General features: G+C 44.3%; 1 protein-coding gene across 1 annotated transcript in view; it reads left to right on the top strand.

Annotated features, from left to right (window-relative positions):
• Nucleotides 1-5,159, top strand: part of T265_01685 (hypothetical protein) — a gene marked incomplete at both ends in the record, with an annotated part of 9,546 nt that extends 4,387 nt beyond the window's left edge. Inside the window, 2 exons of the mRNA XM_009165751.1 lie at nucleotides 1,550-2,087; nucleotides 2,405-5,159. Of these exons, the coding sequence (XP_009164015.1) occupies nucleotides 1,550-2,087; nucleotides 2,405-5,159 (3,293 nt within the window). The remainder of the gene's footprint in view (nucleotides 1-1,549; nucleotides 2,088-2,404) is intronic.
• Nucleotides 5,160-12,057: the final 6,898 nt, after the last annotated feature.

Below are 12,057 nucleotides of genomic sequence, written 5' to 3'. Positions count from 1 at the left end.
GGTGCTGGACACATTCTTCAATTGAAATCCCCGTGTAATGACTTGGTGGATTGTAAATCCTAGAAAAAAATCGTTCAGCTTCAGCACCCTTTCGGTGCCTAGCTGCCATGCCACACGAAGGAAGCATGAGGGCTGGGACGCTGCCAGGTTGCCCAATCCTAGACAGGGGAAGTCGAGAGGCGGAGGTCGGATTCGAACCGCGGACCTTCTGGTTAGGAAAGTCGCGCTCTAACCACTTGGGTCATCTCGCCCAAATCCTAGATGTTAAACGCATTGGCGCAAATTCAGGCATGTAAACCAAAGTCGATACTTGGATTGAGAAACTCACTTATCAGCTAGCTGTAATATAGACAACCCTAACTCTTAAGTTTCCATTTGACAAGTGATGTATTGTAGCGGATGAAACTCTGGTGGTCATGATTGTCGCATGTTTGGGTTGAAGGGACGAATTGAATTTTCCGCTACTCTCGAAAATCTGTGGTTGCTTGACTACTTGATTTGTTACATCACTCCCGAGTAGTTCTCACTCGCTCCCTCGTCCTCAGTTGTTGGTCTCTATGGGGATGCTCCTGACTGATGAAGAGCATTATATTTCACCTTCCTAGGGAGTGGTCTCTCAGGTGCTTGTTACAATCTAATGGCGCAGCGTTCTCCTAATTCCCCTGTACAGGTTGTGTAGTTGGATTACGGGGAAATGATGGGAACAATTATAAAACAGATGAGATGACAGTCGGTGGTTAGAGCGCGAATTTACTGACCGCAAGGTCTGTGGTTCGAAACCGACCTCTAGCCCTCGACTTACCATGTTTAGGCTAGGGCAACCTGGCATTTTCCCAGCCCTTGTGCTTCCTTCGGGTGGTATGACAGGCATCGAAAAGAAGATATAGCCGAACGTTCTTTTACAATTATAAAAAATCAGATAAAGCCGAAAAATATAATTCTGTCTCAAAGTTAATTTCAATAGTGCACTGCTCTTGAAGCAACCTCCAGTTTTATAGACGTAAAAGGCTACCCATAAGGTTGATGGAAACCTTTCGATAGCCCATGATCGATGTCGCAGAAGTCAACAATGTTAAGAGGAGTAAACTGTGCGATTCGGGTGGCTTTTCAACGTGAAACTAGGGTTGCTATGAAAAAACGGGGAACCTTTTTTTTGGAAAATCCTCATGATCTGCGCTCGTTTGCTTTACAACTTTGTTTATAAATCTGTCATCACCAATATCTAGCTTTGAAAGTCATGCACCCAGCTGGCTTTCCTGATCTTGAAGAACGCTTTTAGCGGGGGGAGGCAAAGACACTATATTTTGACATCCGAGTGTGCATGTGACTTTTAAACCAGTTTTTTAATCGCTTATTTAACAGATCGAATAGAATCACGAGGAATTAAATCGACCTGTCTCGTCTGATTTGTGTGACTAGTTGTTCCACTGGCTCATTCACTTCATCGCTCTTTACAGGACCGATTCTATCGTGCATTTTCAAATGTGTGCTGTATCCGTTAAAAATTTTGTTCTATTCATTCTGCCGTTTGTCGGTCAGCGCCACACAGTTCTTAGCAGACCAGCCTTGGAATATAATGAAATCGTGTCCCAATGTCATGGGGTGATCGAATATTTGGCCCCGGCCTTATCCACTCCAATAGTCAAAGGTTGGCTGCTATCTCCGGGCTACTCATCTTCCCATGGCTTGATGCACGGGAGCCCATATAGTCCTCCACACCGTCATCGGAGTGAACAGCCACGACTTATCCGGCTCAGAATGGAACACTTGAAGTTACCAGAGGGTTTCCAACTTGTGGTAAGAAACCTGGGGTCTGAAGAGCCTTCTGATGCGGTTTTTTATACTGGAGTACAGAACAAAATAGAACTGAGCGTTGCCGGGACCCCAGTTCAAATTGAACTTCGGTCTCCGAGACTTTCAGATGATTTACACAAGGACGTGGATGATCTACTGCATGTGTGGATACAACATTCGTGTGTCCATGCGGAACCTACTACTTTGGAAGGAAGCCATTTGGGTTTGCAAACTTGTTCCAATCCAATATCCACTCTCCTTGAGCAAAACACAGAGTTGGCCTGCCGATCAAGGTCTGTTGGAACCATTTCAGAAGTACGCTGCATTCAGCAAAGCCAGTTATGCGACGAAGTAAAAGACTGCCAGTACGGAGAGGATGAATTGGTGTGTGATTCCCAACAGTATACGGAGGAGAGGGTGCTGACTTTCTTGAGTCAGACACACAATGCGCCCAGTTATCACACCCCTTTTTTCATGCACCAGCACTTACTAAAAACTGGTTGTCTCTTTGAGTGGGACGCGTCGTGCATTTTGAAATGTGTGCTGTATCCGGACAAAATTTTGTTCTATTCATTCTGCTGTTTGTCGGTCAACGCCACACAGTTCTTAGCAGACCAGCCTTGGAATATAATGAAATCGTGTCCCAATGTCATGGGGTGATCGAATATTTGGCCCCGGCCTTATCCACTCCAATAGTCAAAGGTTGGCTGCTATCTCCGGGCTACTCATCTTCCCATGGCTTGATGCACGGGAGCCCATATAGTCCTCCACACCGTCATCGGAGTGAACAGCCACGACTTATCCGGCTCAGAATGGAACACTTGAAGTTACCAGAGGGTTTCCAACTTGTGGTAAGAAACCTGGGGTCTGAAGAGCCTTCTGATGCGGTTTTTTATACTGGAGTACAGAACAAAATAGAACTGAGCGTTGCCGGGACCCCAGTTCAAATTGAACTTCGGTCTCCGAGACTTTCAGATGATTTACACAAGGACGTGGATGATCTACTGCATGTGTGGATACAACATTCATGTGTCCATGCGGAACCTACTACTTTGGAAGGAAGCCATTTGGGTTTGCAAACTTGTTCCAATCCAATATCCACTCTCCTTGAGCAAAACACAGAGTTGGCCTGCCGATCAAGGTCTGTTGGAACCATTTCAGAAGTACGCTGCATTCAGCAAAGCCAGTTATGCGACGAAGTAAAAGACTGCCAGTACGGAGAGGATGAATTGGTGTGTGATTCCCAACAGTATACGGAGGAGAGGGTGCTGACTTTCTTGAGTCAGACACACAATGCGCCCAGTTATCACACCCCTTTTTTCATGCACCAGCACTTACTAAAAACTGGTTGTCTCTTTGAGTGGGACGCGTGCTTTATGAGTGAACTTAGATCACACTCGATGGTGTGTATACCTTCCGCTTGGATGTGTGACGGTCAACACGATTGTCCGAACGGAGAAGATGAGTTACCAGAAACATGTTCCCGGGTTCAAGGGACCAAATGTCCTGCTCAAACATACCCGTGTGTTTTGGACGCCAGATGTGTATCACATCAACTAATATGTGATGGGTATACGGACTGTCTTCTTGGGAGCGACGAAACGGAACAAGCTTGTGACTGGAAGGCCACCATCGCGCTCCAGCTGGATCGTGAACGCGATTCTAATCGTCTAAACGGCGAAACACCAAAAAGTGTGGGGTCAGGTGAGCGAGTAGGTCCACGTGATCTGTCAGATAATTCAGTGTCCACAATATCAGTAAATTCTGGTCACTCAGTGAGGCGCCGTGTTGACACCCGGATAACCCAGACTCCACAAGTCACAGAGGCTGAGGTCTCGATCAACGACGTCCTTCTAAAAACTACAGGTCTAGTAACAACATATGGTCCGCACAGCAGAAACAATTTGACATTTCCAGGCAGTAGTATTTCGGTGACTGAGATGAACCTGACTGAAGTTCCTAGTGATTACGACACGAGCACGGTACTTCCGTATAAGACCAATCAAGGGACTGTTTCACCTCGGAGCGACAGACTGCAGGAAGCCCTTTCGACCACTTTCGCGCCAGTCTCGCGTTTTGCAGTGTCTAGTTCGATTAAACCAATCGCCGATAGAGTGATCCACCGACCGATCGCGGCTACTAATGACCAACAACATGAAACCACTGATCGCACTTTTTCATCCGAAAGTGCACCAAACTTTGCAACTTCTACAACGGAAGGATTCCGAATTGAATTGGTTTCCAATATCTCTGAATCTGATACACAAGCAAATGTAACGGATGGCTTCACTGGTGCTAGCGCCAACTTGCCAACTGAATCATCCAAGAATAAAACAACAAGAAAGGCTATCACCGGTGTATCAGCCCTTGTTGATCTGACATCAACCGAGATCGTCGGTATTCCCGCAGAAACTGGTATCAGTATGCCAACCAAAGCGGCAGCTAAAACGTCAGCGGTATCGAGCGAACTGTTCCACAATATCATATCATTCACAGAACAGTCGGTTTACGATGGATTGTTACCACAAGTGGCAGCTAACAGGTCGAGTAACCAGGGGATTACTGAAGTCACAGAAACCATATCACCTGTAACAACAAGTGACATGTCTCTCATGACTAAATCAGCGCACAAAATGACCTCTGGCATAGAATTGGATACATTTCCTGTTGCTTCTCCTTCCACCGAAATGGTTAGTACAGAACCAGGTACAACTGAGAAAGTAACCACTTCGGTTTACCTGTCAAACTCAGGCGAGGATGGCAACACAAGAGGAGCTTCACGTTCCGGGCTGCCCGACACGGAACGAAATATCAATCCGGGAGTACCTAGTGCATTTCAAGAGGTAACCCCATCGAGCAAACCGCTTGAGCAAGAGATTCGAAAAGTGACATCTTCGGCTGGAAAGTTCAACAATGAACAAGGTACATCTGTACGAGAATTTTTTACGGTTCGAAAAGTGACATCTTCGGCTGGAAAGTTCAACAATGAACAAGGTACATCTGTACGAGAATTTTCCCAAACCGAAATGCGAGATAAGAATCAATCTATAAACTCAGAAGTACCCACGTCAACTGAACAGAACACACCTGGAGAAGTAACGCATTCGAATGGGGTAATTGGTATGCAGCCCCATACACCTCTGAAATTACCCTCACCAAATAGATGGTCAAAGACCGGAGGAGTTGCAACTCGAAAAATAACAACACATCTTTTTGTAGACGAACCACCTGACTTGGGCTTGCCAGGTAGGCTTGCCAAATTGTCCCATTCAAGTGAAGTGGAGCAACGAAAAGCCTCACTGAACGGGCTGCCTAATATGGAATTGAATGTAGCCAAACGGGAATTCTCTTTCGACGAACCGTAAGGTATACAGCCGCGTTCCAGTACAATCGGCTGAATCGAATAAATAAGATTTCCTCCACCGACAGCACTTTCTTCACTCTCTGCCGTTTTATTTTGACCCTGGTCCATAAAATCCCATTTTCCAATTCGTTTTGAAATATCGGGGTGTCTGGGCTTTATTCACACAGTAAAGAACTGTCGAAACTAATGAAATCCTAGTTACCGAATCTCCATAGCAACGGGGAAAATTTGCAAACCTTCAGCCTACTTTGTTTACCCCCTCATTATTAGGAGAAATTTCCACGGAGACTCGCGAAAATACACTCATTTGCAAACTAATTTGGTTTTTCGAGACTCACCTGGAACCCAGCTGAATCTCCCGTTTGTGATGTTTTCAGGCAACTGAATGTTTGCAAATGAGTGTACATTCGCGAATTTCGTGAAATTGGTTCCAAGTAGAACATAAGGTTGACGAAAACCCGGGGACTGCGCTTACCTGATGAGCCCCAAATAGGGCGAAACCGGTCGTGGACTGTCAATGGATTTTCAGCAACCTTATGAGTAGTACATTACAAAAATTCCACATAGACTTTAGGGCGGGGGCGATATCGGTGAGTAGGCTGGGGCGAAGTCAATAAAACTGCCACTCTTGATAAACAACCGTTCGGTTCCATCAATTACTACCCCGACAACTGACAATTTTCGGATCATTAGGTTATCGATCTGATACGACAGGGCAAATAAATCAGTGAGTTTTGAGCTGTCAGACCTAATCACATATGCCGTGTGAATTAGACTACAAAACTTGTCGGGGCTACATGTCTCTAGAGAAGCAGTAGCTTTGCCGACTGGTTCATTTTCTTTTTACTCTTGTTTAGTTGATTATCAGAAGGTAACAAGCACTAACACATGTCTGTCTCACTAGAATGTGATGAATACAACAGTTAGGTGCACTTGATAAAAATAGATAGAATGCGAAAAGTGGAATAAGCCAAGAATTGACTTATCGTTTGAGGACAACTGTTGAGATGAAATGTATTGAACACTTATTTTATGCTGTGGATGATGACGGATATCCGGTAAAGCCGTTGGTCAAGTGTTGTGACCTTTGCGGTGGAAAATGTGGTACTTTTGCACTTTACCCTCTAGCCAGTCTTTAGGTCAGAACTTCAGCAGTTCACTCATGAGAACAAGGGCGCTGTTTGAGTTCTCATCGTGATCAAATAGTGCGCACTGATTCCCACGAAAATTCTAGTGAATGGGATTATTCAGAACGTTTGTGATAAAGGTGTGAAGCGACTTTGCAGTTAGAGAAAGGGATTGCACCCTATCAACGAAGTCACTCTATGCTGGAAAGCCGTGGAGCTCTGTACAGCTGTTTTATCCTTACTGAGAATCATCAGCGGCGTATCTCACGAAACTAGAGAAAGTTCCGAAACCGCGGACTTCCGGACAATGGTTGGAAGCTTAACAGTTCAACCAAGGACGATTGATCAACCGTGTGATTAGCTCTCGCTTAGAACACGATTGTGTGAATCCAGCGTCATGACTGCCGATAAAAAGCGAAGTAAACGAACGGGCCTTTCCATTCCTCTTATCGATCCATTCGGTTTCCACCAGTTTCCCATACCATTCTATGAAAAAGCAAAAAGCATTTTACAAGTCTTTGATGTGACAGACTCACCTTGTTCTCTTGTAATCTACTCGCACGACGTAGCCTTCGGCTCACCGATATTCGGCACTCCAATAGTGCGACGTACTCTCATGGTTTTGGCAACTTCTTTTCGGGTTTCATCAAACCAATCAGTCGTGAGTCAAGCGGACTTATGGTCGACATTTTCGAGTTGTTTACCTGGATTTATTTCCAACCAAATTGCAAGGTAGAGAACGCACCTGGGTTCACCTATGAAGATAGCGGAATATTTTCCCCAGATAAAAGATACCGTCACAATAGCATCTCAGTTTGAAAGGATGTATTTCCTTCCACATTCTCTGAGCGTGGATGAGTACCCAAGTAAGAGACCTGTTAGGTAACAGTGAGAAGTTGACCGGACCAAAAAGGGCTTTCGAAAATTTGGTCTGGATGATTGGCCAGATAGTTTCCCACGGAATAAAAAACGACCCTCACAGTCACCGAATGAATTTAATGAGCTACAAATAGCAAGGAAATAGATTCATCTTGATGCACCTAGTTAATACTGTAATTCAAGTGCTTTCCACTTCCAGGGGAAATGAGAATTTGGAAATTTTTATAAACGAACCCGGAAAAGGAAATATTTGGGTGGTATAACTTCACCTTCGGTAGGTACTCAGCTAAGTAGCGAGAAGACTGTGCCACTAAAATTGTTACTTTTTTTATTTGGATAGTAGTCTCGCGTTTGACGAGTTGACCCATTTCGGAGCATAATGAGGCATCCGGAAAGCAAACTGTTTGACCCTTCATCGCAAGATAACAAAACTAACCAAGATCGACCTCTATCAGTCAGTGCCTTTTCATCACACTAAAAATGGCCTCATTCCAAACCCTACCACCACGATGAAACCATCTACGTATGTCATAATACCAAAATGTGGTTCCAGCTAACAACTGCTCAGATTTGTCTACTCTCAGCCCGGATGGAGACTCCAGTGAAAAATTATAGAGTTGAAAACATGCCCAAACTAGTGGTAGCTGACATTTAATCGGGTAGCCAATCTTGGCACGTGCTCTGCAAACTCCTCATCGTTTAACGAGAAGACCTCATTTGTCCATGCAGTGAGCAACTTTTCTGGGTTGGCGGTCAGACGTTTGCAAGCTAGCTGCAAAGCTCGATGAGCAGGTCAATATCCACCCGACAAACTGCTTACTACAGAGAGTAGTTTAAGAAGGCCCAAATGAGGCAGGCATAGCGATAATGAAGACCTTCAAGTAGAGATCCATCGAATTTCCCGCCAACTCGTCAAAAATGTGTTCGACGTCCTAGAAACGGTAAAAGATTTGTAGCACATCTTCGCGGTCACTTCTATCCTTTATTTAGATGAAGGAAGCTGAAGCTCTCGGTTCAAAGTACTTAACACAAGTGTGCGAAATTTTACTCTTGTTTGTTGAAATTTGAGGATACTGAGAAAAGTATAATGATGGTTTTGCGGAAGGCCGCAAAACACTTTGTAGACAAACTCTCAAAACGCGGGTAAATTAGTCGAAACCCGAACTCTTCGGCCGAATTTTGCCCGCTTATTGATTCCCCACCACCACCATGGTATAAGATGATTCCAGATACATTCAATGCCGATTCGAAGGAAATTGGAGCAATCAGGGGATACTGTTTTTGGAGCTTGCGAGCGTACAACCGACCGTTTGTACGAACATAATGCTCAGAAAAGGGGCTAAGAATGCAGAGTGAAGGTACGACCAATCTGATGCGAACGTTTGCGCTGAGGCCACTTATCGGGGTTAGCATTTCTAAGTTACTCGTCCATTTATGCGCAGTCAGGCCTATGTATCCGAGTGTTTTCTTGGACCAACAGTCGTGCTACGCAGCGCATACTAGGCCCTTTGTTTCTGAACGAAAAAATGTTGCAGGCAGTCTGTACCGCAACAACATTAGGATGGTTTTCTGTTTCAGGTCACAAAGTGTTAGAAAAATCAAGCTTCCCAACACCAAAGTATGCCGGACCCAGTGTAAAAATAAAAATTTTCTATAAAGACGATTGACTATGTGCAACAAATCCTATTTTAGAAGGTCGGTTCACAGTATACGGCGTCTGCGGACTAGGTCTATAAATGCGAAATGCACGCTGTACATGTGTGCTCAGAAATGATTTACGGTCTACCTTGTTTCTTGTAATCTTGGTCAGCACACATGAATGTGGCAGCGCTGCTGCCCACATAACCACTTTGGACAATTACGACATATTCATCCTAAGCGTACGGGTAAGAATTTTCTCAGCACTGACAAAAATGTGAAAGTTTTATGCAAACTTCAACTACCTATATGACTCCACGTATTCGCACATAGCCGATCTAGGTGGTCATTCATAGTGCACAGTTTTTATGATCAACGTCCTTGACTGACTGCGCCCACTGGACGCGTATAATTACTGGACCAATTTTTCATTCGTCTTTCATCCAATGCGGACACGTTGTTTCTGGCTCTTTTCGACTATTCCACGAAAACCAATAAAAAGACATTTAAAGTATGGTATACGAGTTGCATCCAAAGTACGCATCAATAGTTTATTTAAGTTCTGTTAAGTGAATTTCAAAAATCTCTGTTAAACGATGTAAACATGGCGCGCTTTAGCCACACAATGCTCTCAGCTGCAAAAGCGTTTGCGAATGAAGTAGCACCTTCGACGTCAAAATGTATCATTTTGCTACATATGTACTCAAACCTAAAATCATCCCAATCTACGATCATATTTTTGCAGCTCACCAAATTTCATTGTCCACTGGAACAATTATATCTCTGGCGGAAAAGGCCGGTGTAATAATTTACCAGCATCGCTGAGCCCCCAGGATGCCTGAATGGCGCCCAGAAGTTTGGACTGGTACTCTGAACTCAATTTCCCGATTGCTTTAGTCCATCGGGGACATTTCGCAGTTTTCAAAAGTTCAATTTAATTGTGCGAATACTGAGAGCTTGCAAACATTTGATACTTTGAGCGAGACAACGGCTTGTTGTCTGAGACCGTGTCCAGTAGTCCTAGGTAGTTCTGGCGCAGTTTGGTTTTCCCGGAATGTGCGGTAAGGTGGCTGGGTACTTTAGTTTCGTTACCCCATTGGCATCCGGTGGATGGATACAATCACCAAACTATTCATAAGTGCCTGGTATATCTTCCTTACAAAATAACTGTCCAAGTGTGCACAAAAGTAATTTTGTTCGCTGTAAAATGAGTGGCATGTTTTCGGCCGACGATCACTTATTTGTAGTTTTCTTGTCAGGAGTAGTTCATACTCAGTCTGAAACAGAAGTCGCATCTGTGTTTTCAGTCCCTGGCCACACTTACATCGCTTTGCGTCAGTCTGACTGCATGTATGGCAGCCTATGTGGGCAACGTTTCGCCTTTGACACAACAGCTTCATCAGACGAAGTGACCAGGTTGTCGCTATGGTCAGGTTTTAAGGCAGATGGAGAACCGATCGGTAAGACCGCTTCCTATGGACGCGCTAAATCAGTGTTGAGTCTACATTAATGACCCTGGTTTGTTGGTGTGGTTGCCAAAATATTTCGCTGATGGGTTAGGGGAGTTTCAAATTAGTTCCGATCGGGCTTGGTTCCAACCATCCACTTCAATGTGCTTCAAATGATGATTAACCGTGGTTGTCACTAGTAGATTTCGATGGTCTTGTGAGATTGTGAGTGCTACGACTATTTAGTTGGGGGAGGGGTAATGATGACTGCTTCTGATAATCTCACACCAACATGAGTTAGCTCAACTGATCCAAGACCGTTCACCATACGCTTACCAGTTCCACCCCTTCTATTCTGTTAACACTGGGATGCTTGGCGATTTCTACCGCCTCGGTTATCAGTCTCTGCGACGTGGTCCGTGGTCTTCACCTAAAAACTTCAACATTTTCTAAATCCATTATGTGTCCTGTGTCCAGTGCATGATCCGCAACTGCGGAATATTCAACCGTGTTTCTCGACGGCCTGTTTATTTTCCTCCTATGCTCTCCGATTCTGATGTGAAGTTCCCTGGCCGTCTGTCCTATGTAGACCTTAGTGCAGTCTTCAGTTCGCAAATAGTGAAATACACTTATTTTCACACTAATTTGGTTTTGGCTAATCATGCAGGCGAAATTATTGCTCTAAGCTGTGACGGTGGTACCATTGGGGCGCACGAGTTGAACGAAAACTTCAGTTGAAAAATGCAGAGATTACAACATGCAAACACTATGAAATGAACTCCTTCACACACGTGGAGAAAGACATTCAAGACATTTAATGGGGTGGTAATTAGTCCTCGTAACTGTATCCAGTTTTCCTTTTGATTTTGACGGCGTTCACCGCAATGTGCTTTCCGGTTTTCAGGCTGCAGTTGTTGGCCAGTGCTGTGGTACTACAAAGACTGTGTGGGATAGGCAGAAGAAATGGTTTTAACCGGACCATATGAGTATCAATTTGCTGCAGAAAGAAGAACCAACAAGGCGAAATCGAGTTTTACTCATCTGCATGCACGAAGATTGAAACGTACACGAACACTCCTGAAACAACTTCGACATACCAACCGGGACTCAGGTTTGATGTTGATTCAAACTCATCAGTAATGCACATCCTTGATCGTGTTGGGTTCTGAACTATGAGAATCTGACATGCGAGTGAAGCAGCAACAACCAGAATTCAAAGAAATTCTGCACTCGGCAATCCCGTACGCACCAGTTAATCAAGATGTTTATCAGCCACTTATAACCAAAAGGTTAGGTGTCCAAACTTCTAGCCAGCATGCTACGGGTTCAAAAACCTCTGGAGTTTCGTGAAATGAGCCTTACTCATGATTTCCAGTAGGGATGAAACAGATGTTTAGTGCTATTTAGCCAGACGAAGGTTGACAACAAAGAATGGTGTAGACAGCTCTTGACACAGTGACCTAAATTCAGCTTCTGGAATGGACTTCAAGGAGTATAACAACTACTAGGAATAACCTTGGGCTGAAAGGTAGCCCAACAAAACAATGTGTGATTGATTTTCCATCAAAGAATTGTTATTTGCAAGCTCTACAACGTATGGAAATGACGCAAACAACCATCTTTAGATCTTCCATCTTTAGTCTTTGCTACGACATGCTAGCAGCACGCTTGACAAATTTAATAGAACCAAAAATCGTGTGCTGAAATGAGTTCTCGTCACCCTAAAAAGCACGTGGTATATCCTCATTGCAAAGTGACATCTTTCCTCTCAAAGCAGCTAGATACCACACATTAAACTCCCATGATG

Source organism: Opisthorchis viverrini, assembly GCF_000715545.1.
Source record: "Opisthorchis viverrini unplaced genomic scaffold opera_v5_18, whole genome shotgun sequence".
Lineage (NCBI taxonomy): Eukaryota > Metazoa > Platyhelminthes > Trematoda > Opisthorchiida > Opisthorchiidae > Opisthorchis > Opisthorchis viverrini.
Note: the sequence above shows the minus strand (reverse complement) of the source record. Positions and strands in the feature narration are given on the sequence as shown.